General features: G+C 37.3%; 1 protein-coding gene across 6 annotated transcripts in view; it reads left to right on the top strand.

Annotated features, from left to right (window-relative positions):
* Positions 1–22,505, top strand: part of NEBL (nebulette) — a 390,572-nt gene that overhangs the window by 321,939 nt on the left and 46,128 nt on the right. For 4 of the 6 annotated variants that reach the window (XM_033209539.1, XM_033209538.1, XM_033209540.1 and 1 more), the window contains 6 exons: positions 4,128–4,238; positions 8,958–9,068; positions 14,209–14,319; positions 18,062–18,172; positions 18,339–18,449; positions 20,576–20,680. The exons of the other annotated variants lie outside the window; for them this stretch is intronic. In XM_033209539.1, the coding sequence (XP_033065430.1) occupies positions 4,128–4,238; positions 8,958–9,068; positions 14,209–14,319; positions 18,062–18,172; positions 18,339–18,449; positions 20,576–20,680 (660 nt within the window). The remainder of the gene's footprint in view (positions 1–4,127; positions 4,239–8,957; positions 9,069–14,208; positions 14,320–18,061; positions 18,173–18,338; positions 18,450–20,575; positions 20,681–22,505) is intronic. 6 annotated transcript variants of the gene reach the window in all.

Raw genomic sequence — 22,505 nt, 5'->3', positions numbered from 1 at the left:
GATAACAAAACCATTCCCATGATATCGGCATCAATCCATTCATGAGGCAGAGCCCTTATGGTCTAATCACCTCTTAGAGTTCCCACCTCCCAACACTGTTGCATTGGGGATTAAGTTTTCAACACATGAACTTTGTGGAGACACATTCAAAGTGTAGCAACATATTTGATTGATTTTTTTTTTCAATAAACAATTGAGAGTTTCTTCGGCTTACCTACTTTATTCCCAACCTAAGATTATGGTAAGTAACATCTCGGTATTCCCCACACTTTTTTTTCTCTGTTCCACTGAGACTTATTTGTGTGTGTATGTGTGTGTGTTTTCCTTCCTACCTTTTCACGATCAGACACACAAGGTTTTGTCTGCAGCCTATATCAAAGTTTTGTGAGTGCAGCTGGGTTCTTAATGCGAAGGGACAGAAATAGTGGATGCTGGTCTCAGTTCAATACAACCTTCATGCTAGGCATGCTCAATGAATAAGATCCTTCCTGTTGCCCAATAACAACATCAAAACAGGCAGAAATGATAACTTGTGGACAAAAAACTCTCAGGAATTTTCTAAGCATTACCCGTGCTATTTGTTGAAATGTTATAATTCATCTTCTTGGGGAAAAGGCATTCAGATATTACCATGGTTTATTGAATAGACAAAGTTGTTTAATTTCTTCTTCAAGCAAAAAGGAAAAAGAATTACTAGTATTTTTCATGTCTTATTCAGTGGTCTCCAATCTTTTTGGCAACAGGGACTGGTTTCATGGAAGATAATTTTTCCATGGATTGGCAAGTGGTGGTGATGGTGGAGGGGATTGTTTTAGGATGAAACTGTTCTATTTCAGATCATCAGGCTTTAGTTAGATTCTCATAAGGAGTGCACAACCTAGATCCCTCACATGCACAGTTCATAGTAGGGTTTGCACTCCTATGAGAATCTAATGCCACCACTGATCTGACAGGAGGCAGAGCTCAGGCAGGAATGCTCCCTCACCCTCGCTCACCTCCTGCTGTGCGACCGGGTTGCTAACTGGCCATAGGTTGCTATTGGTCCATGGTCTAAGGACTGGGGACTCCTGTCTTATATCTTCTTAAGCCAATGAAGAAAAATCTGATAAAGAAATATCAAGTAACCATTTTGATTAAATTAGTTATTTGTTTTAAGTGAATTGATACTAGTGAGTTTGGTCAAAATTCAGAAACCCTACAAAAATTTACATTTAATGGAATAAATTTCCCTAGAATACCTTTTCTGCCTTCAGATAATAGTGTGTAAACGTGTATAAGCTATATAAAGTATTTTATATATTCTTTTCATTGCTTTACTATCTTCTACTGCAGCAGTACTTTTTGCGTGGAGTAGAGCCACCCAATGAATGTCCCCATTTTGTAGAGATAATGTGGCCGTTGTCACTGACCCACAGCCCAGAGAAACGTTTCTACTTTCAGGAGCTGTCATAATGCTTTTGCTTAGTGGGTCTTCTGAAAGGTTAACCCCATTTCCCATTTAGAAAAAAAATGTGCAGTTTGCTGCCAGCACTGATTTAATTTTACATAAACAGGCTCTTTGAGGCTGAAGCAAATCAGACCTGATTTGCAATGTGAAAATAAAATATAAAAACTGTTCTTGGAGTTATTTCTAAACAGAACTTGTCTCTAATTCTCATGGAACAGACAGGCTTATAATGTTACATTAGGACTAGGGACAAGAGTATTCTTGAGGCAAAAGGGCAATGGGTTAAGACAATATGAAGTTGTTAACAAATTTTCACTGAAAGACACAGGGATCAAAAATCACTTTCCTTTTCTGAGGACATTTCTGGCAGCATCAGTATTTCAGGCTGGTCCTCCTCTTCCAGTTCCCTCCCCTGCCCCTTTCCCTTTACCCCCTCCCCTCTTCTTTCATCCTCAGCCCTAGCAACATTCATGCCGAACACCTTTTTATCATTCTGGTTGCGCAGTTTCTTAACATTTTTTTTTTCTACTGTGGATAACTTTCCTTTCACTGATAAATCCAGAAACTTGTAATTAATGATTAATATATTTGAATACTATGTTTCTGCAGTAGAAATGACAGTAATTTATGATTTGGGATTTTAGGGTAGTCTCTTTTCTTCACCCAACTTCTTCTCTCACTCTTGCCAAGTGAGACATGTTTTCCCTGACATATATTCCCTTTAATTATAGTCATTGACTATTAGATTTTTTTAGGCTCAACCATCATTTCTTGAGGAGAATGAAATCTTTCAATAGAAAGTATCTTTGGACCCAATTCATATGCTAAAGGTTAGAAAAATAGCTAAAAATCTTAGACAAAGTTTGACGTGAAAACTGTTTTTAAATATAGGACCGATGAAGTAGGTGCAAAGAGAATCATCTTAGAGATGTTTTTTTATTCCTAAGAGGTAGGTTTGACTACGAGTTTCTCGAGGAACTTCTTACAGGTAAACTTAAGTATTTATGATCCAGGAAAAGCCACTGGTATCTTCGCTATGGCCTATAATTAAGTTTATCATGCTTTCTTCCAATGCCAGATATAGGTTTAATGTGTGTGTTTTCTGGAGGAAACCTTTAAATCTGGCTTTGAATAGTTCGTTGTCTTATTTCACAAATACAGCTTTCTTCAAAAAGCATGCCCAAAAAGTTTTGTTTTTTTTTTCTAGCTATATATTTTGGCTACTTCTAGTCATAATTAACCTCCCTTAATGACTTACTTCAGTAAAATAACTTTTTTTTTCAGAAGCACTTTTTGAAGTGAAATAGCTGATGTAAATGAATGCATAAATGCATAGACATATTCCTATTTCACCATTTAAAGAGTCCTTTTTAGCCTGGAGATGCCCTAGATTCAGCCTGTTATTTCTACTAATTCACATAAGGAAGAGGAAAGTTTCTAGTCATTGTTTTTGGTCATTGTATCTCAGTTCTTTAGTTCAGAATGTTCTCAATGCAACTGCTTATTTAGCTTTGCTAGACTTTCAGAACATCCTTTGTTTCTCTCCTTGTGGCTATATCCACATCGTTAGACCGCTATGGGGAACACGTGTGCTAAGTGAGGAGCCAGCATGTTTCTCTTATTCTCCTTCATGGTTTAGAGACATTATTTATTTATACAGTTACCTATCTCTGTAATGAATAAATAATGAACCTGGAAATAGCTTCTCATTTTGCCTGAATAACAATTTCAGGCAGAATTTATTTATTTTTATCATTTCAGGGATGCAATTTGAACAAAATATTTGGCTGGTAAAATCTGGGTCCTTGTTTACTAGATATTTCACATGGATGGATATTTTTGTTATTTATAGTTTATAGCTGTCTTTATAGTCATAAAGCATGCATTCTCACTGATTTTTCAAATGTGTAGTTCAAATGTTAGAATTTAGAGAATCATAGCCAAAGAGTGGCAGAGTGTGTTAAAAGGGCTAATGGTGGTCTGAATCTAAGCCCCCCACTATCACCGTCGCGTCCACCTTTCATTTCTTGTTGTGAACTCTCACTTAAGGGAGGAGTTCAGTTATAAGGTTCAAGATAAAATTCTCCTCACAGCACAACTTCATTCGTATCAAACACCATAGATGGTAGAGAAATATTCTCAACTCCAAAATCATTAAAGGGAAACCCCCTCCCTACCCTCAATCATCATTACATTTTAGAAGTGGTGTTTCCTGAATTTGCAAAAGTCTGATGAAGAAGGATGATGGGGACATGAACGTTAATGCTGCTTGGGTTTGATGGTGGTTTGAATGGCTTCCATGCCACCAGATTTTCCCCCAGTCAGTAGATCCACTCACCTTGGAGTAAACCAACTGGGGGATCCAGTCAAATAGCCAGTCTTGTTGGTTCTTCTCCGAAAAATGGGCTGATGTTAATCCTAGACTAGTAAGATGTTAGGAAACCTCACTCAGAATTTTCTGATTTACCAGAGGAAGAGGCCACTTAATAATTCTCCTTTGTTTGGTAGAATTCTTAAATTTATGATAAAGTTGAACTTATTTCCCTGTTGATAGGATGACCCTTATGTGGTAGAACTACCTAAGAAAACATCATTTTTGTTTTGGGAACTCTTGTTCAAATCTCTTTTCAATGGTCACTGATATTTGCTAACTTTAAAATTATGTGGTCTTATTTAACAGAAAATTTACAAAGAGGATTTTGAGAAGGAGATTAAAGGAAGGTCATCACTGGATTTAGACAAGACTCCAGAATTTTTACATGTAAAGTACATCACCAACCTTCTGAGGGAGGTACGATCTTGGTGTTTACTATTATATATCACGAAGAAAAGTCAAGAAATAAGCCAGGAAATATTTAGCTAATTCTCTACTAATTCAGTGTTTGAGATATTAAGGCGTTACTCTTTTTTTCACTTTGATCTTCACTAATAAAATTTTGCATTTTCATTAAAAACAGGAGCGTGTGTGTTAACATTTCCAATTAAAGTTGTGAGAAGAAATTGCCCAGATTTCCTGGGAAAACTTGAAAAACAGCCTGGTTTTTTGTTTTAGTTGTAGCTCAGAAGCTCTATAAATAGTTTTATAGTTTTATAGCAGTTTTTAAAAAAATGTTTTGAATATGGGTGGAGAGAGCTTGATTCTTTCAAATTTAGTTATTATAAAAACATTCTAGAACCAGCTTTTCCTGTCGCTTTCCTGCAGCAAATGTCTCTAAAGGAAGGAGGAAAAAGACCAGAGTTCTCTCCCTCTCTTGACATTTGATATCAGAAATAAGATGCTCACATGTGAAGGTCTGGATAAATGCTACATTACTTATAAGTAGTTGGTGTTCTAAGTATGGAAAAATAATATATTTAACATGTAGAACAGAGGAACTCATGTCCACTTTTTATTTTATTCTCTGCAAAAATTTCTCCAAAAACGTAATGGTGCACTTTTTGCTCATGAGTAATATATTAAATTTTCTTAACATTAAGACCTTAAAAATATCATGTCTGTAGTCCACCCCTTTAAAAGCTAGTTTTTCTTTGTTTTTAAGTGGCCAAAAAGTAGCTCGTAGATTTTCCAAATCTGCTTACATGCTCTTTATATTAAGGGAAAGTGTTCCCTAAGTATAAATGTAGTTTATAATGTAATATATGTATATATATTATACACAATATAATAATGTATATTATGTGATATGTAAGTGGAATATATATTACATATATATATGAATTTCATTTCATTTTGAATTTTTGAACTGAGGAAACTATTCCTGAAGGAAATCTCTTAGACGAGTGAAATAAATTTGAGATTAATTACCTATAGGAAGGAGCACATCATCATGAACTTCTTTTTTTTTTTTTTTTTGAGACGGAGTCTTGCTGTGCCACTCAAGCTGGAGTGCAGTGGCGGGATCTCAGCTCACTGCAAGCTCCGCCTCCCGGGTTTACGCCATTCTCCCGCCTCAGCCTCCCGAGTAGCTGGGACTACAGACGCCAGCCTCGTCGCCCGGCTAGTTTTTTGTATTTTTAAGTAGAGACAGGGTTTCACCGTATTAGCCAGGATGGTCTCGATCTCCTGACCTCGTGATCCGCCCGTCTCGGCCTCCCAAAGTGCTGGGATTACAGGCTTGAGCCACCGCGCCCGGCCCATGAACTTCTTTAATAAGCAAATGCTGACTGGCCGTACCGTTTAACTGGTTTTAGAAATTTAATGTAATTCAGTGTTGTAATATATATTGTGCTAAAATAGACATGTAATTTTTTTAGAGTTCTCCTGCTACACTATCTTTTCTCACTTCTAGTTCCTAATAAAAATTTTTGAAGTTGAAGGTTAAGCAAATGGCAACTTCCTAGAGAGTAGAGCTGGGACACAGTGGCAGGAGGAGAGGATCGGGAGAGGTTGGTTAACAGATACAAAGGAATGAGCTCCGGTGTTCTGCAGCACCACAAGGTGCATATGGTTAACTATAATTGAATGGATATTTTTAATAAGCTAGAAGAGAGGATTTTGAGTGTTCACAACACAAAGAAATGATACATGTTTGAGGTGATGGATATGCTAATTACCCTGATTCGATCATTATATGTTGTGTACGCATATTAAAATATCACTCTGTATCCTGTATCCCATAAATATGTACAATTATGTGTCAACTAAAAATAAAAGGGAAGAAAAAAAGAGAAATAGTTGACCGTAAGGCTTTTAAAAAGAAAAAAGTTTAATAATAATTTTTAAAACAATTTCAAATAATGGCAACTTCCTACTACTGTTGTCTTCCATTTAAAAATACGCTATTTATGTGAACTTTTTTAAAGGAGAATCTTTTTGTATCACTTATGTACAAAAGGCAATGTAAAGTCTATTTTGAGATTCGTAAATGACTTTACTATGTGCCATTGCCTTTTTCTTTTATTCCTGTTTTGGAGTGAGTCTTAATGTATTAATTCAGAATACATGCATCAGGGTAGGAAAAGGCTCAGAACATTATATTCTATTGGTCTGTTCAGGCTGCTGTAACAAAATACCACAGATTGAGTGATTTAACCACCAGACTTTCCTCAAAGTTCTGGAGGCTGGTAAGTCCCAGATCAAGGTGCTGGCAGATGTGATTCTTAGTGAGGGCCCTCTTCCCGGCTTGCAGACAGACACCTTTGTGCTGTGACTTCAGTAGAGGGATAGAACTGTGGTCTTTTTCCTCCTTCCTTTAGAGACATTAATCTTATCAAGGGAGTCCCGCTCTCACAATCCCATCTAACCCTAATCACCTTCCAAAGGTCCCACCTTCAAGTACGGTCACACTGGGGGCTAGGGCTTCAACATATGTATTTTGGTGGAGAGAAACATTTAGTTCATAATGTTGATGACTATGAACTGATGACTATGATGCCAGGTGAAATAAGGCAGGTACTGAAAGACAAATCCTGCATATTCTCACTTTTATGTGAAATATAAAACACTTGAACTCTTAGAAGCAGAAAGTAGAGTGGTGGTTACAGAGGCTGGAGGGTGGGAGGACTGGGTAGGTGATAGTCAAAGAGTTCAAAATCTCTAAATGGGAGGAATAATTTTTTTGAGATCTAGTGCACATTGTGGTGAAGATAGTTAGTATATAGGGCACTTCAAAATTGCTGAGAGAGTAAACTTCAAATGTTCTCACCACAAAAAGTAAATATTTGAGGTAATGGATATATTATTTAGATTGATTTAATTATTCCACATTGTATTCGTAAATTATGACATAATTTTGTACCCCATAAATATATACAACCATAAATTGTCAAGTTCCAATAAGAATTTTTTAAAAATTAAAAAATTAACTTAAAAAATAGTTGCAGCCTGTCTAATTTGAAAAAGAGGACTTTCGGTGACTTAATTAAATTATTACTTCCCTTTCTAAGTATAAGCATTTAGCTTCAAATGAACTTTGCGTTTTTTACTCTGTGGTTTTTACATTGACATTGCATTTAGAGTGTTCAAAGTATCATTTTATACTTCATTTCCTTTGATTCCCCCCATTGCGCCTTGACATTAGTAGAACAAGTATTTTTATTTTCATTTCACCATTGTGGAAATCAAGGTTGAGTTACTTAAAAGTCCTCCCGAAGGTCACACCACCACATAAATGAAAGAGGTCTGACTTTCACCTGGGTCATTCGACTCAGATCATTCCAAAATTATAAAACAGCCCATTCCAATGTCTAGTAAGCTATTAGTTGAGCAGAGGACAGGCTAATTTAATTATATTGGATGAAGGGAAAGTAACATGAAATGAACCCTAGAATCTTTCATCTGGCAAGTTAATCATAAATGCAACTTAGTTGAATAGGAATAAGATATATATGATTTTCATATGCAATTAAGTAAGAAAACAAGCAACTCATTAGCAGAGAAAAATAAGTTGTATGTAAGTATTCATAGAAGGCATTTGGATCTACTTAAAATATGAGATTCAAGTGGGTGAAATTCAAATTATTATTAATTTGTAGAAAATGTTTTGGTTTTACAACTCTTTAAATTGCATGGAGATAGCCTTCCAAAAGCAAAGCCAGGAGAGAAGATAACAGAACGAAGAGATGAAGGAAGAGAGACATCATGTAAATTCCAACTTGACAGTAACTCAGTCTTTGGATTTTCTATTCCATGAGTGAATGCATCTCCTTTGTTGTCTACACTAGTTTGAGTTAGGTTTCTGTCATTTGCAACCTGAGTCACCATCACCACCATCATCACTATAATGATAATCATCATCATCATCATCATCTTCATGTTGAGCCATAAATGCCATCGTCTATGCAGATTTCATTATCTATGGATGATTCCATTCATCATCATGAATGTGAGTCACAGATTCCATCAGAGATAGTAAAGGGGGCCTTGAAATATTCTGAGACTTGTAGAAGGGTGTAAATACCTAAGGTAATTGTGATGGATAGTGCTTGAAGTATCTGCTTTCAACTACCTTATATCAGCTTGTGGTGAGCCCAAGTAATTGAAACTCCTGATAGCTTATTAGACATTGGAATGGGCTGCTTATAATTTTGGAATGACCTGAGTCTAATGAAAGTGGTTTCTGCTCACTTTTTAAACTTTTTTTAAAAACTTTGGCTACATCAGTCCTTTTGATTTTGTAATTTTCCATTCTTTTGCAATCATGTTCTTTTTTGGTAATTCATGTTTTATAGACAACTTTCAAAAATACTTTAATTAATAAGGAACATGTGTTCTTAAGATCTTCCTCACCATTGAAAGAGAAGATGTCTTTTTAAAAAATCCACTATGATACCAAAACATGTTGAGAGAAAGTATGAAAAGGAAAAGGCTGAAAATATTGGAAGCCACTCTGAACTTGGTAGAGGGGAAAATGAAGTGTCTGTAGGAAAAAAGCACAAATACTTAACTGTCTGATTCATTCCTTCCTAGTAATATTTTCTCATTTCTGTGATCTCTAGAAAACATGTGGAATAGCACACTGACTAAAGTGATTCCTGCTAAGTTTTGAACTATGATATTCTTGTCTTATAGAAAGAATATAAAAAAGATTTGGAAAATGAAATAAAAGGGAAAGGAATGGAACTTAGTTCAGAAGTTCTTGACATCCAAAGAGCAAAGCGAGCCTCTGAAATGGCGAGTGAGGTGAGTGTTTATTTAACACCTTAGATGAATATGCTTTTTGCTGGTTTTCTTATCTGTCAGTCTTTCTGAAAGGTTCTATACATCCACAACTTTTATATGTAAGTGATTGTAAACAGCTATATCCTGTAGTCTTTTCCTGGACTACTAATTTTTTTAAAAAAAAATGATGCTCATAATCCCCTTTCTATGTGATGTGAGAAAAATGGCCATTTCCCCATTTTGGAGAAAATCCACGTAATAAACTAAAATAGTTTAATGAGATTTAACTTCCTCTTTTAAGCAGGTAAAAGGCAGATGATTGGGAAGGTGTATTATTATGGTCCATCAGTAACTGCAGGTAGAAAGTTCACTTGCTTTCCTGCACATAACCCAACTGACTCTCCCAGTCTTGCCCTGGGCTGCTGAATGAACTTATTCAGCCTCTTTATCAAATTAAAGTAGTTTCTGCTCACTTTTCATGCACTTTATAAGGAGAACTGAAACATCTCTGAAGTGTTTTCAGTCCTGTAATCCTTGTATTATCTCATTACTTTGGGTCATAAAGTGTCACTGTGCTTTTAACAGACTTTAGCTGAATTTAGCAGTGAAAGAGCTTAAAGACTTGTTCCCATATTTTGAAAATCTGATGATAATGAGGATGATGATAATGATGATGGTGGTGATGGTGACTCTTAGGTTGCAAATGACAGAAACCCAACTCAAACTAGGGTGGGCAGCAAAGGAGATGCATTCACTCATGGAATAGAAAATCCAAAGATTGAATTACTGTCATGTTGGGATTCACATGATGTCTCTCTTCCTTCATCTCTTGGTTCTGTTATCTTCTCTATTGGCTTTGCTTCTGGAATGCTGTCTCCGTGCAATGAAACATCTTAATAACAGGATAACTCATATCTATGGCCAGTAATCCCAGTGGGAAGTGAACATCCCTTTTTGTAGTTCTAATTAAAGTCTTAGGTTTCAATCTCCTTGGATTAATCGCTATCCTGTGCTCACACCTGGCCTAATCATTGTGTCTGGGGTTGGGGGAGTAGAATGTGCTGATTATCCTCTCACCCATTCATTGAGGTAGTTTAACAGTGTCTTATATAAAACATTATAAATGTTTATGTGTTTAAAACACCACCTTAATCTCGGCTATATTCACGTTCTTTAAATGAAGGAAACATTTAAAAGGCACTTTAGTAGAATTTAAAATGTATGTGGGGAGTAGGGAGGTGATGGAAATCAATCCTTCCCAAGGGTATGGATTGAGAGAACTTAGATGTCATTTCCCAAAAGGAAACCATGGAGCTTGTTGCCAGAAGAAGGAGGAATGGTGCTGGTCAGCCATAAACAACACGTGCCCCTGGTGAGGTCTGTGGCTAACATTGTCATCACATTATCCCTACATTAGTCATTTTCTGCAAATTCTTCTGTTGCCATGACATGTCCAATCCACATGCAGAGATTATCTTGTAATTACTTGTCAGTAGCACGTGTAAAAGTTATTTTATTCTCTTGATGGCAAAGTACAGACGGATGCAGTTGAATGGCAGGATGGTGGCAGGAGCAGCATTAGTTGGCCTTATTAGGAGAAGGAAGGACTGGCCTAGGAGAAAAAGAGTGGAAAACTGAAAGGAAGTGTCAGGTGTTGATCATCTCCTTTGTGCTGAGCGCTGTGCTATGCACTCTGATTGATCCTCACAATGAATCCTCCATGGAGGTACAGACATACTGTGGAGATACTATGGGTTTGGTTCCAGACCACCCTAATAAAGCAAGTATCACAATAAAGTGATTCGCACGAACTTTTTGATTTCTTAATATGTATACATGTTATGTTTATACCATACTGTAGTCTAAGAAGTATGCAGTAGCCTTATGTTCAAAATACATCTATATCTTAATTTGAAGTACTTTATTGATAAAAGTGCTAATGATCATCTGATCCTTCAGCAAGTGGTAATCTTTTTGCTGGTGGAGGGTCTTGTCTCTATGTTGATGGCTGCCGACTGATCAGGATGGTGGCTACTGAAGGTTAGAGTAAATGTGACCATTCCTTAAAATAAGATGACAATGAAGTTTGCCACATTAATTGCCTCTTCCTCTCATGAAAGATTTCTCTGTAGCATGTGATGCTGTTGATATGTTTTACCCACAGTAGAACTTTCAAGATTAGAGACCATCCTCTCAAACCCGTTGCTGCTTTAATGACAAAGTTTTTGTAATATCCTAAATCTTTTGTTGTTATTTCAACAATGATCACAGCGTCTTCACAAGGATTTAATCTTAAGAAACCACATTCTTTGCTTGTCCATCGGAAGCAACTCTTTATCCATTCAAGTTTGATTATGAGACGGCAGCAATTCAGTCACATTTTCAAGTTCCACTTCTAATTCTAGTTCTCTTGCTATTTCCACTGCATCTGCATTTGCTTCTTCCACTGAGGTCTTGAACCATTCAAAGTTATCCATGAGAGTTGAAGTCACCTTCTTCCAAACTTCTATTAATGTTGATATTTTGTACTTCTCTCATGAATCAATAATGTTCTTAATGGCATGTAGAGCGGAGAATCTTTTTCAGAAGGTTTTCAATTTACTTTGCCCAGATTCATCATAGAAATCACAATCTATGACAGGTAAAACCCTATGAAATGTATTTCTTAAATAATAAGCCTTGAAAGTAAAAATTTTCCTTGATCCATGGGCTGCAGAATGGATGTTGTATAGCAGGCATGAAAACATGAATATCCTTATACATTTCTATCAGAGCTCTTTGGTGACCAGGTGCATTGTAACTGAACATTAATATTTTCAAAGGAATCTTTCTTTTCTGAACATTAGGTCTTGGCAGTGGGCTTCAAATATTCAGTAAACAATACTTTAAAAAAATGTGCTGTCATCCAGGCTTTGTTATTCCATTTATAAAGCACAGGCAGAGTAGATTTAGCATAATTCTTAATGACCCTAGGATTTCCAGAATGGAAAAACGAGCATTGGCTTCAATTTAAAGTCACCAGCTGCATTAGCCCTTAAGAAGAGTCAGCTTGTCGTTTGAAGAATTGAAGCAGACATTGACTTCTCCTACTAGCTATGGAAGTCCTAGATGCCATCTTTTTCCAATAGAAGGCTGTTTTGTCTGCATCGAAAATCTGTTGTCTAGTGTAGCTACCTTCATCAAGTGTCTTAGCTAGATCTTCTGGGTGACTTGCTGTGGCTTCTGCATCAGCCCTTGCTGCTTCACTTTGCACTTTTATATGATGGAGATGGCTTCTTTCCTTAAACCTCATGAACCAGCCTCTGCTAGCTTCCAACTTTTCCTCTGCAGCTTCTTCACCTCTCTCAGCCTTCACAGAAATGAGGGTTAGGGCCTTGTTCTGGATTAGGTTTGGTTTAAGGGAATGTTGTTTCTGGAATGTTGTGTCTGGTTTGATGTATTCAGACCACTAAAACTTTCTCTATATCAGCAATAGGGTTGTTTCACATTCTTATAATTCATGTGTTCACTGGGGTAGCACTGTTAATTTCCTTCAAGAACTTTTCCTTGGCATTCACAACTCGAATAAGTGTTTGGTACAAGAGTCCTAGCTTTGGGCCTTTGTTGGCTTTTGACATCCCTTCCTCGTTAAGCTCAATCATTTCTAGCATTTGATTTAAAGTACGTCTCTTCTTTTTACTTGAACATCTAGGGGCCATTGTAGGGTTACTAATCAGTCCAATTTCAATATTGTTATCACTTAAGGAATAGGGAAGCCCAAAGGGAGGGAAAAAGATAGAGGAACGGCTGATCAGTGGAGCAGTCAGAACACACATAACATTTCTCAATTAAGTTCACTGACTTATAGGGGTGCATTTGGTGGCATCTCCCAACAATTACAATACTGTTGCAGGATTTCTCCTTAGTTCAGCTAAAGACAGGGTCCTTGTCCCATGGCCATGAAAGTTTAGGCTTGCAGACAGTTTGAAGGGTGAGTAAAGCAGAGTTTTATTGGGTGTAAAGGAAGAAAAGGGGGAAACAGGGACTCTCTGCAAGGCCAGAGTCCCTGCTAGAGTGCTTTCCACCTCGCCGTTTGGATCCCAGGTTCCACACAGGAAGAAGAGGGACCAGGCTCCTCCCTGTTGCAAACGGCCTGAATTTCTCTGGCTCCACCCCAGTGCACACTCTTTCCAGTGTTCAGGCCAGTTGGAGTTTTGGCAGTGACCCCCTCCTATCTGTCTGTCTCAATAGTGACATCAAAGATCACTGATTGGCCAGGCGTGGTGGCTCACACACCTGTAATCCCAGCACTTTGGGAAGCCGAGGCGGGTGGATCACCTGAGGTCAGGAGTTCATGACCAGCCTGGCCAACGTGGTGAAACCTGGTCTCTAATAAAAATACAAAAATTAGCTGGATGCGGTGGCACACGCATGTAGTCCCAGCTACTCGGGAGGCTGAGGCTGGAGAATCGCTTGAACCCAGCAGGCTCAGGTTGCAGTGAGCCAAGATCATTCCACGGCACTCCAGCCTGGGCGAAAGAGCAAGACTCTGTCAAAAAAAAAAAATCACTGATCACAAACCACCATAACAGTTTGAAATACTGTATTACCAAAATGTGACACAGAGACACCATGTAAGCACATACTGTTGGAAAAATAGCACCGATAGACTTGCTTGGCAAGCAGGGTTGCCACAAACCTTCAGTTTGTAAAAAATGCAATATCTGCAAAGCACAATAAAGTAAAGCACAATAAAAATGAGGTATGCCTGCATTACTGCCTTCATTTTGCAGATGAGTAAACTGGAAAAGTTGAGCATTCTCAGTGTCACACAGCTGGTGAGTGCTGTGGCCTCCCAAGTTCATCTGTTCTGTATAACATCAGCTCATTTACATCCACCTCCCTATCCTCCAACCCTAAAGACAATTGTCAGTGAAGATTTTCACGTGGCAGTTGCCCTTGTATACTAAACATCTTTGGAGCTTTGCATGCCCTTCTTCAGTGAGAACAAGATTATTGTTCTAAGCAGTTCAGAAGATTTAGTTGTGAGTGATCATTCGTAGTACTCAAGGAGCTTTGTTACCTCTTTTGTAAAATATGTTTAACTATTTTTTTGGTATCATTGACTGCAGATGCATGTTTGCCCACTGAGTGTTTGAATGTTGTAACATGTCTTTTGCAGAAAGAATACAAGAAAGACCTGGAGTCAATAATTAAAGGGAAAGGAATGCAAGCTGGCCCTGACACCCTTGAAATGCAGCATGCCAAGAAGGCTGCAGAGATCGCGAGTGAGGTTAGTAGGGTGCGTGATGCAGGCCTTAAGACTCATATTGTGGAACCTAACAAATCATTAGCAACTTGATGACTATATGGAATTTCTCAAAGCGTTGTGGCTGGTTTAACAGTTTGGAATGGAGACTATTCCACAGCATTATGCCTGTTTGAAAATGTACAGTTTTTGCTTTGCTCACATCCTTCCAGTATATCAAAAAAAGATTGGTGGAAGGCATTTTAATTGAATACACACACACGCACACATGCACTCCCCTGCACACCTTACTTCAGAATGCAACAGATTTAATGGTAATCTGGGCTATGATAAATGTTTTCATGGTATTTTTTAATGGATCACCTGCTGCTCGGCATATCTGTATTTCCAAATTTCTGAGCAGAACTTCATATTTGGATGCTTAACGTGAGTACAATAGTCATTTCTGTCTGATTGCATGTTCTTAAAATAGCCATTGTTGACATAATCAGCATGCATGAAATTTCTACATAGCATTTTGAGTAGAGGTCTGATATAACCTGACTGACCATGTTCATTCATCTAATACCATTTTTCTCTTCATGGGATACAGGATATTGATTTAGAAGTTTTGTCTTAAATTCTGTAACAGGATGGATATCACATCACAAGGTTGTAGGAGTCAGACCATATGCATATATTTCAAAGAAAATACCCTAGAACTTTCTCTACACCTCTTGAACTTCCCCACAAAAATCTGAGAATATAAAAGGATCACTGGAGTAAAGATTTGGGTTGTGATGATTTTATAAAAGTGTATGTGAAGAAAAATTGGGGTGCAGGTGAATGGGTCCTGCTCACTTATCTCAAGACTGGTTAGGTGGGGGCTTCAGCTGTTGTGTGACCTTTGCACTTAGGAAGAGCTGACTGAGGACTGACACCTTACAGGAAATCTGGAAGGCTAGAAGTAGCTGCTTAGCTGCTAGGGAAGTTACTGTTGTTTTGAAAATGACTGACATCCCCAGGGTTAGACACTGGCCAGGGGAATGGGATTGCCATGATTGAATAAGACAAAGGAAGTGGAGATGGTATAGGTTTCCTGATCAATAAGTGTTCCATTTTGAAGTGGTGGCCAGGGGTGGACGGCCAGGAGCGTGAGGAACAGGGACTTTCCCACTTCTGTTCTCCTCCCGAGAGATAGTCATTGTTATAAGTTTGTTATGGAACCTTCCAAATCTGTTTTGTGTTTATATAGATAAATATATACTTGTACACACAAAGACTTAAAAAAATCTTAAATGGGGTTATACTCCATTTAAGTGTTTGATTGTTTTCTCACTTTATGTTATGGATTTTTTTTCTGTGTTCCTTCATATAGGTCTACCTCATTCTTATAGAAAAATTAAGTGTTCTATAACATGAATGTGAATATGTGACCCTTTATCTTTTGTTGTCTACAAGGGAAGTGTATAATGGGATCTCAACATTACAGGCCAAAACTAGAATCCTTAATTTTCCCCTAGGTTAGCTTTCCTCCATCTGCTTCCCAGCAAATGGCACCAACCAAAGCATAGAAGTCACTTTGATTCCTGTCATCAGCATGCTTTGTTGATGTCACCCCCATAGTGGCGGTCTAAATCCATCTCTTTCTCGCCACCGTAGTCCAAGCTACCATCTCTATCCTCTAGATCATTGCCGTAGCTTCCTAACTAGAATTCTGCTATTATTGCCTTCCTAGTAGACATTCTCAACCCAGCAGAAGACTCCTTGAGGGAATTAAATGAAATTTTGTTACTCTCCTCACGTGCAATTATTTAGTGGTTTCCAGTCACATCCAGTGTGAATTGATTCATCTGGCTCTGGTGAAGTCTCCACTCTCAGGCTGAGAGTCTTAGTCAATAAAAACCCCCCAAATAATAATAATAAAAATCTAATTATAATCATAGTCATGTCACATTTCACTTAAATGATAGGCTCAGATCCTTTTCAACCAATGTTTGGGACTTTGCCAGAGTTTGTTTTTAATATCGAAAGTTTATTTTTCAAATAAAGTCAATGGATCATATTGTAACACAAATGACCCTCAATAGTCAAGCCTTCCCATATCTCTGGGCTTGACCATGTGACTTTCTTTAGCCAATGAGACATCAGCAAATGTGACTCAGACAGAGGCTATAAACACACTTCTGCATTAGGGTTTGCCCTCTTTGAACACAGATGCTGCCATGTTGTTGTTTTAAACCTTCTAAGTTTTGGGGTGTTTTGTTATGCAGACAACAAATAACTGATGCCAAGGGTGTCTAATGTAGTCTGTGTGCTTTAGAACACATTTACATTTGAAAGTTCATATTGGAAAATTGTTACATCCTTCTACCATTGGACCTTCGTGGCTGTCTGCTATCAGTGCTTCAGTTTCATCATATTTGTTGGCCTTCAAATGAAACATTTTGTTTTGGGGCTTTAAACAGGCTGAAACAGAGTGCTTTTCATAGACATAGTAATAATTGAATATTATTGTTTTGAAAGTTAAACATAATTATGTAAACTTTTATTTAGAAAAGTGATACTAGGAGTGTAAGTCAGTAAAAACAGGAAGGGTTGTGAGTGGAAGACAGGAGGAAAAATACTCCAAGATTGAGACTTTTGTTTACCACTTATCTAAATTTGACGATCTACTAATAAGCAAACCAACATTTACTTTGCAGCAGAGAATCTACAAATCTGGAGTGTGTCAGCATAATAAGAAATAATTGTTTTAAAACAAATTTAATTGGCTATAGTTAATAGATTTTTTTAAATAACATTTTTCTTTGAAGAATAATATACATATAGAAAATGCAAATTTACATATGTACAGCGTGTTGAATTTTATAATCAGTTTTTAAATGTGACATAAGTCCCTAAAGACATGTGTGTCTGTGCAATTATGACTATCTTGTAAGCAATAGGTAATCCACTTCCAACTGGCTTAAAAAAAAAACACAGATAACTTATTTGTTGTTCTTATGATTGAACGGTAGAGAAATTTCTAGGCATGGCTTGATCTAGGACTCAAATAATGAGATTTGGTTTCAGCTTTCAGTTCTTAGGTAGACATTCTTGTTTGCAAAGAGGCTTCCAGCACCTCTTATGTGGAAAAAAAGATACATGCATCCTGGAACCAATTCTGCAGTGTGGGTGATGGGGTATAATGATTTAAGTCCAGCAGAGCCCAGAGACTTGGGCCAGTTTCTGGATGGTTTAGGAGGGGAAGCATTGAGTTGTCTAGTGGCAAATCAGAGAGCCAGTGAAGGGAGTAATGATTTATTTAAGCCCAGCAGAGTCCAGAGATTTGAGCCAGTCTCACTCAAGCTGGATGGTTTAGGAGTGGGAGCATTGAGTTGTCCAGTGGCAAGCTAGGGAGCCAATGAAGGGAAAAGAAGGGGTGGATTCCAGAGAAAAAACCAACACGTATTCACTACAGAGTGAAAAACAGCAAGCTGTATATGACCCAATAATATATCAAGTTTATCATGATGAAATGTTAAATTTTCCCCGTGGCTAGCTCCGTTTTTCTTCTTCTTAATTCAGATTAGCAGAAAAAAAGTCTTCTGATTACTGGTGAATAAGTTATACTAAGTCATAGTCCTACCACAAGTAAAAACTCTTTCTTCTTCTATAGAAATAAAAGAAATAAGGATTCAGCTTCGTTCCAAAAGACATGGTCTTGATGTCAAATAACATCTCGATTTTTGAGTAGTTTTTCAAATGATTGGAGAGCACTAACTGTGTGTTTCATTTTCTGCAGAAAGACTATAAAAGAGATCTGGAGACTGAAATTAAAGGGAAAGGGATGCAGGTGAGCATGGACACTCTTGATGTCCAGAGAGCTAAGAAAGCATCCGAGATGGCCAGCCAGGTAAGACAACAGTGAGATACAAAGTTTAAAATAAATGCCGTGAATCATAGCTAGAAAGAGCATAAGTGTTCTTTCCACATGGGTGGCTTTGAGATTCAAACACGTAAATGTCAACATTGCTATTAAAGCTTAAGCAAAGTTCTAAGATCATTTTCTGTCCTTTTAGAAACAATACAAGAAGGACTTAGAAAATGAAATTAAAGGGAGAGGAATGCAAGTGAGCATGGATATCCCAGATATCCTTCGAGCCAAGAGGACATCTGAAATCTATAGCCAGGTTGGTCAAGAATGAAGATGCTCAGAATCGTGTGTTCCAATGTCATGTTGCCATGTGCTTTGTATGTCTCTATGAATGATATCTTTCTGAGGGTATTGCATTCAGAGTTAGTATACTCTTTCACTGAGAAACCATTGGCCAACCTTGATTAACCTTACTAATGAATAGGACAACTGTCACAGATTCAATGCAACAGACATTATGGAGAGCTACAGCCTCTCTGTCGGGGCTCCTTGTTTTGAGTCCAAGGACATTAAAACTTTTTTTTTTTTTAATTTTAGAGATGGAGGTCTCACTCTTTCACCCAGGCTAGAATGCAGTGGCACCATCGTAGCTTGCTGTAACCTCAAACTCCTGGGCTCAAGCTTATTTTCCTGCCTCAGTGGGCATGAACCGTTGTGCCCAGCCTAAGGATATTTTAACCTTTTCTTTCTTTTTTTCTTTTTTGACCCTATTGGACACTTGGCTGAAATGCTTTTGCTTATACCACAGAAAAATAAATTACAAACTATTTGTCTTTTAACCATTTCTTAATGAATATTATTATTAAAATAGTTCCAAATAAAACTAACACAGTGACAAAAGCTACACAAAGTACAAGGTGAAGTTTAGTGTTAGGTAAAAATAGAGGGAACAGTGAAGTTTTCTTGGTAAAATTTAGATTTGTCAAATATACTTGTCCCATATTCTGTAAACAAAGCTGGATGTGGGAGAAGTAATGACCACAAAAAATATTTATGGAAGAAGAATTTATTTATAAAATCTGACTTGGGCAAAAACATTCATTAGCAAATAGTATCTTTGCTATCACATTTACTAAAACAAATGACTCTCAATGGAAAAAAAAAAAATAGAAGGAATGAAAAAAATGAAAATGGTTATATAAAATTGACCATAGAATTTAATTTGATTAATGGAGTTTATGCAGGAAGGAATGTGTAACAACATTTGGTGAAATTTATTAAAATTCTGATTAAGACATAAGCAAGGACATTAACCATCCACTAGTTCAAAAGGGTAGTATCAAGATGGCAGAGTCAAATGTCAGAGGACTTGTGTGCCTGTCAGCCTCCGCAGACGACACAGCCACTGGGATGGTCCTGAAGTGTGTGTTCTTCTGTTCTCGGTGTCCGTGAACTTGGAGACATTGGCTCTGGCCATATCAGCTGAACTAAAATCCTAGGTCAATACATTAAACAGGCAAATGGACATTTGAGTCAGTTGAGAAGAGTTACTTTCTGTCTCAAGAATGCCAAACTCATTCCTTCAGTCGGTAAATACCTCCTGAGCACCCATTTGCATGCAAAACCAGACATGACTTTTGCCCTTGGAAAGCTACAGACAAATCTAATAATCATGTAAATACAGTGTTACAACCATGATAGATACACCTGAAAGGAAAAGTATTGAGAGTGAAGGTGCCTGAGCTGTCAGATTTCCTCCCTAACTTAATAGCATAGATTTTTTTTTTTTTTTTTTTTAGTGTGACGTGAGAATATAATTTTAAGGGATTTTAATCACTGAAATACAATAGGGATACTTAAGAGTGTGTAATGAAGCCTGGTGCATTTCGACATGAAAAGTAGTTACCTTTCTTAATAAGCAGTAGTTTGCCAGAATAGTTAACTTCACTGATTTTGGAATCAGAGAGCCTGGTTTTAAGTTGCAGCTCTGATACTGACTATCTAGTACCTCAGTTTCTCCATCTGTAAGATGGAAATAATAATAGTATCTGCTTGTCAGGTTGATTAAATGAGTTAATGTGTGTTAAGTGCTTAGAACAATACCCATTACATAGTAAGTAAATGTAAGTGCTGGTCCTAGGATAAGATACTGCCTGGGTTGTATTAGAACTCATAGTAGCTCGTTTAGTGGAGAGAAAATTAAGATTTTAATCTCAACTTCAAAATACTGGTAACTTTCCCTTAATCAAATCTATTTTCACCTGAAGTAGGACACAAAGCATAAATCTAGAAGCCATGTGGTATGGTAGAGATTGAAGAATGGTATCATTCCCTCTCTCTCTCTCTCTCTCTCTCCCCCTCCACCTCCCTCCCTGCCTCCCTCCCTCTCACATGTGCGCGCACACACAGTTTCAGATTTATATTAACTGTTTTTATTTTTAGAGAAAGTATAAAGATGAAGCAGAGAAGATGCTTTCTAACTATTCTACCATAGCAGATACTCCTGAAATTCAGAGAATTAAGACAACTCAACAAAACATTAGTGCGGTGAGTAGCCATTATTTCTTTTCAGTTGACACCTTGAAATTTTGTTTTGTAAGAAATGGTCTTTTTTCATCATTGTCTGATGTCTTCTGCTATCTTACTTGAGTTTTCTGTCAAGTGTATTATCTTTATTTCTTTAAAATAATAAGAATACTGATAATTTTTACAAATTATCAATTTTCATGTTTTTTTGGAATTACAAATTCAAATTTCCCTCTTTGGTACAAATGACAGTTAACTAAATTTTAAAATTTAACTCTGGAAAGAAGCCTTAGTCTTCTACATGGATTTTACTTAGAAGATGAAAATAGTCATATGAAGTGATTTTATTCCTGGTAATTGTTTTTACTGATAATATATTTAGCGATTTACTCATTCTTAATAAATTTCTGACCTTATATATTTTTATTTTGAGGAAGAGGAATTGCATCGGCACTATGTTTTTTAAACTTTTGTTTTAAGTTCAGGGGTATCTGTGCAGGTTTTTACACAGGTAAACTTGTGCCATAGGATTTGTTGTACAGATTGTTTTGTCACCCAGGTATTAAGCCTAGTACCCATTAGTTATTTTTTCTGATCCTCTCTCTCCCCTCCTACTTCACCCTCTGATAGGCCCCTGTGTGTGTTGTTCCTCTCTGTATGTCCATGTGTTTTCATCATTTGGCTCCCACTTATAAGTGAGAACATGTGGTATTTGATTTTCTGTTCCCGTATTAGTTTGCTAAGTATAATGGCGTCTAGCTCCATCCAGGTCCCTGCAAAGGCCATGATCTCATTCTTTTTTTATGGCTGCATAGTATTCCATGGTTTATATGTACCACATTTTCTTTATCCAGTCTATCATTGATGGGCATTTAGGTTGATTCCATGTCTTTGCTATTGTAAATAGTACATCAGCACTATTAATTAAGAGACTTGGTCCATGATTAATAAATGTATAAACTTGACTTCTGTTCTAAAATTGTAAAAATTGACCATACAACTAATATTTTAACATAGAATTAGCTCAGTCATTAATAGTTAAGCAAGCATCTCATCAAAATATAAATTCTAGTAAGTGTGAGGACTTCTGGAATATTTCCTACCTCCTAATTAGTTGGCTTGTGCCAGCTCTCAGGGTAAGTTGGTCAGGTGCCTGCTGGGTCTCCACAGGGATGGCCAGTCTGTACTGAGAAATGGAAAAGTCTTACTGGAAGGATCAGGAAAGGAGGCTGTGTGATTCCATAGTGTTCTAGAGTTCTAGCCTTTGGAGGAAAACATCTCTCCTACAGTGCTCTCCCACCCGTGCAGGGCCACTGGATTACCAAATGTCAAGAAAGGCCGTGATTCTATCCTCATTTGCCTTTCTTATAATTACTCTGGTTTTCTGCAGAGTACTCATAATGAGAGCACTCATAAATACTCTTGTGTTTTTGTTCTGCTTTGGGTTTGGAAGGAGTAGGTGTTACTGGGGGTGGAGACACATGGGAGAGGGTTAACAAGTGGAAGATGAAGAAGACAGACTTGAAATTAACATTGATATTGACGATGAGCTAACATTTTCTTGGAAGAGAATGTGGGCATCCTTGTGTTTGGAGAATAGAAGTTGCCTAAAATGTCATGCTCTTTTTGAATTCAGTGATAACGGCTTAATGGGCTTTTGTAATATCTGCTTTTTCTCAAATACACGTGTGACATACGTTTATATTTGAAGAAAGGAACTCTGGTTTGTCAGTGCGTATTCTTAAAGCAAATAATCTGTCGTCAGCCATGGTAGCGGTCTAGCCCTAGAGCAGGAGAGGGTTACTTGTAAGATTATGGGATATAAAACAAAAGTTTTAATGGATTA

Source organism: Trachypithecus francoisi, unplaced genomic scaffold, assembly GCF_009764315.1.
Source record: "Trachypithecus francoisi isolate TF-2019V2 unplaced genomic scaffold, Tfra_2.0 Lachesis_group9, whole genome shotgun sequence".
NCBI lineage: Eukaryota > Metazoa > Chordata > Mammalia > Primates > Cercopithecidae > Trachypithecus > Trachypithecus francoisi.
This window is presented reverse-complemented; position numbering and strand designations above follow the sequence as displayed.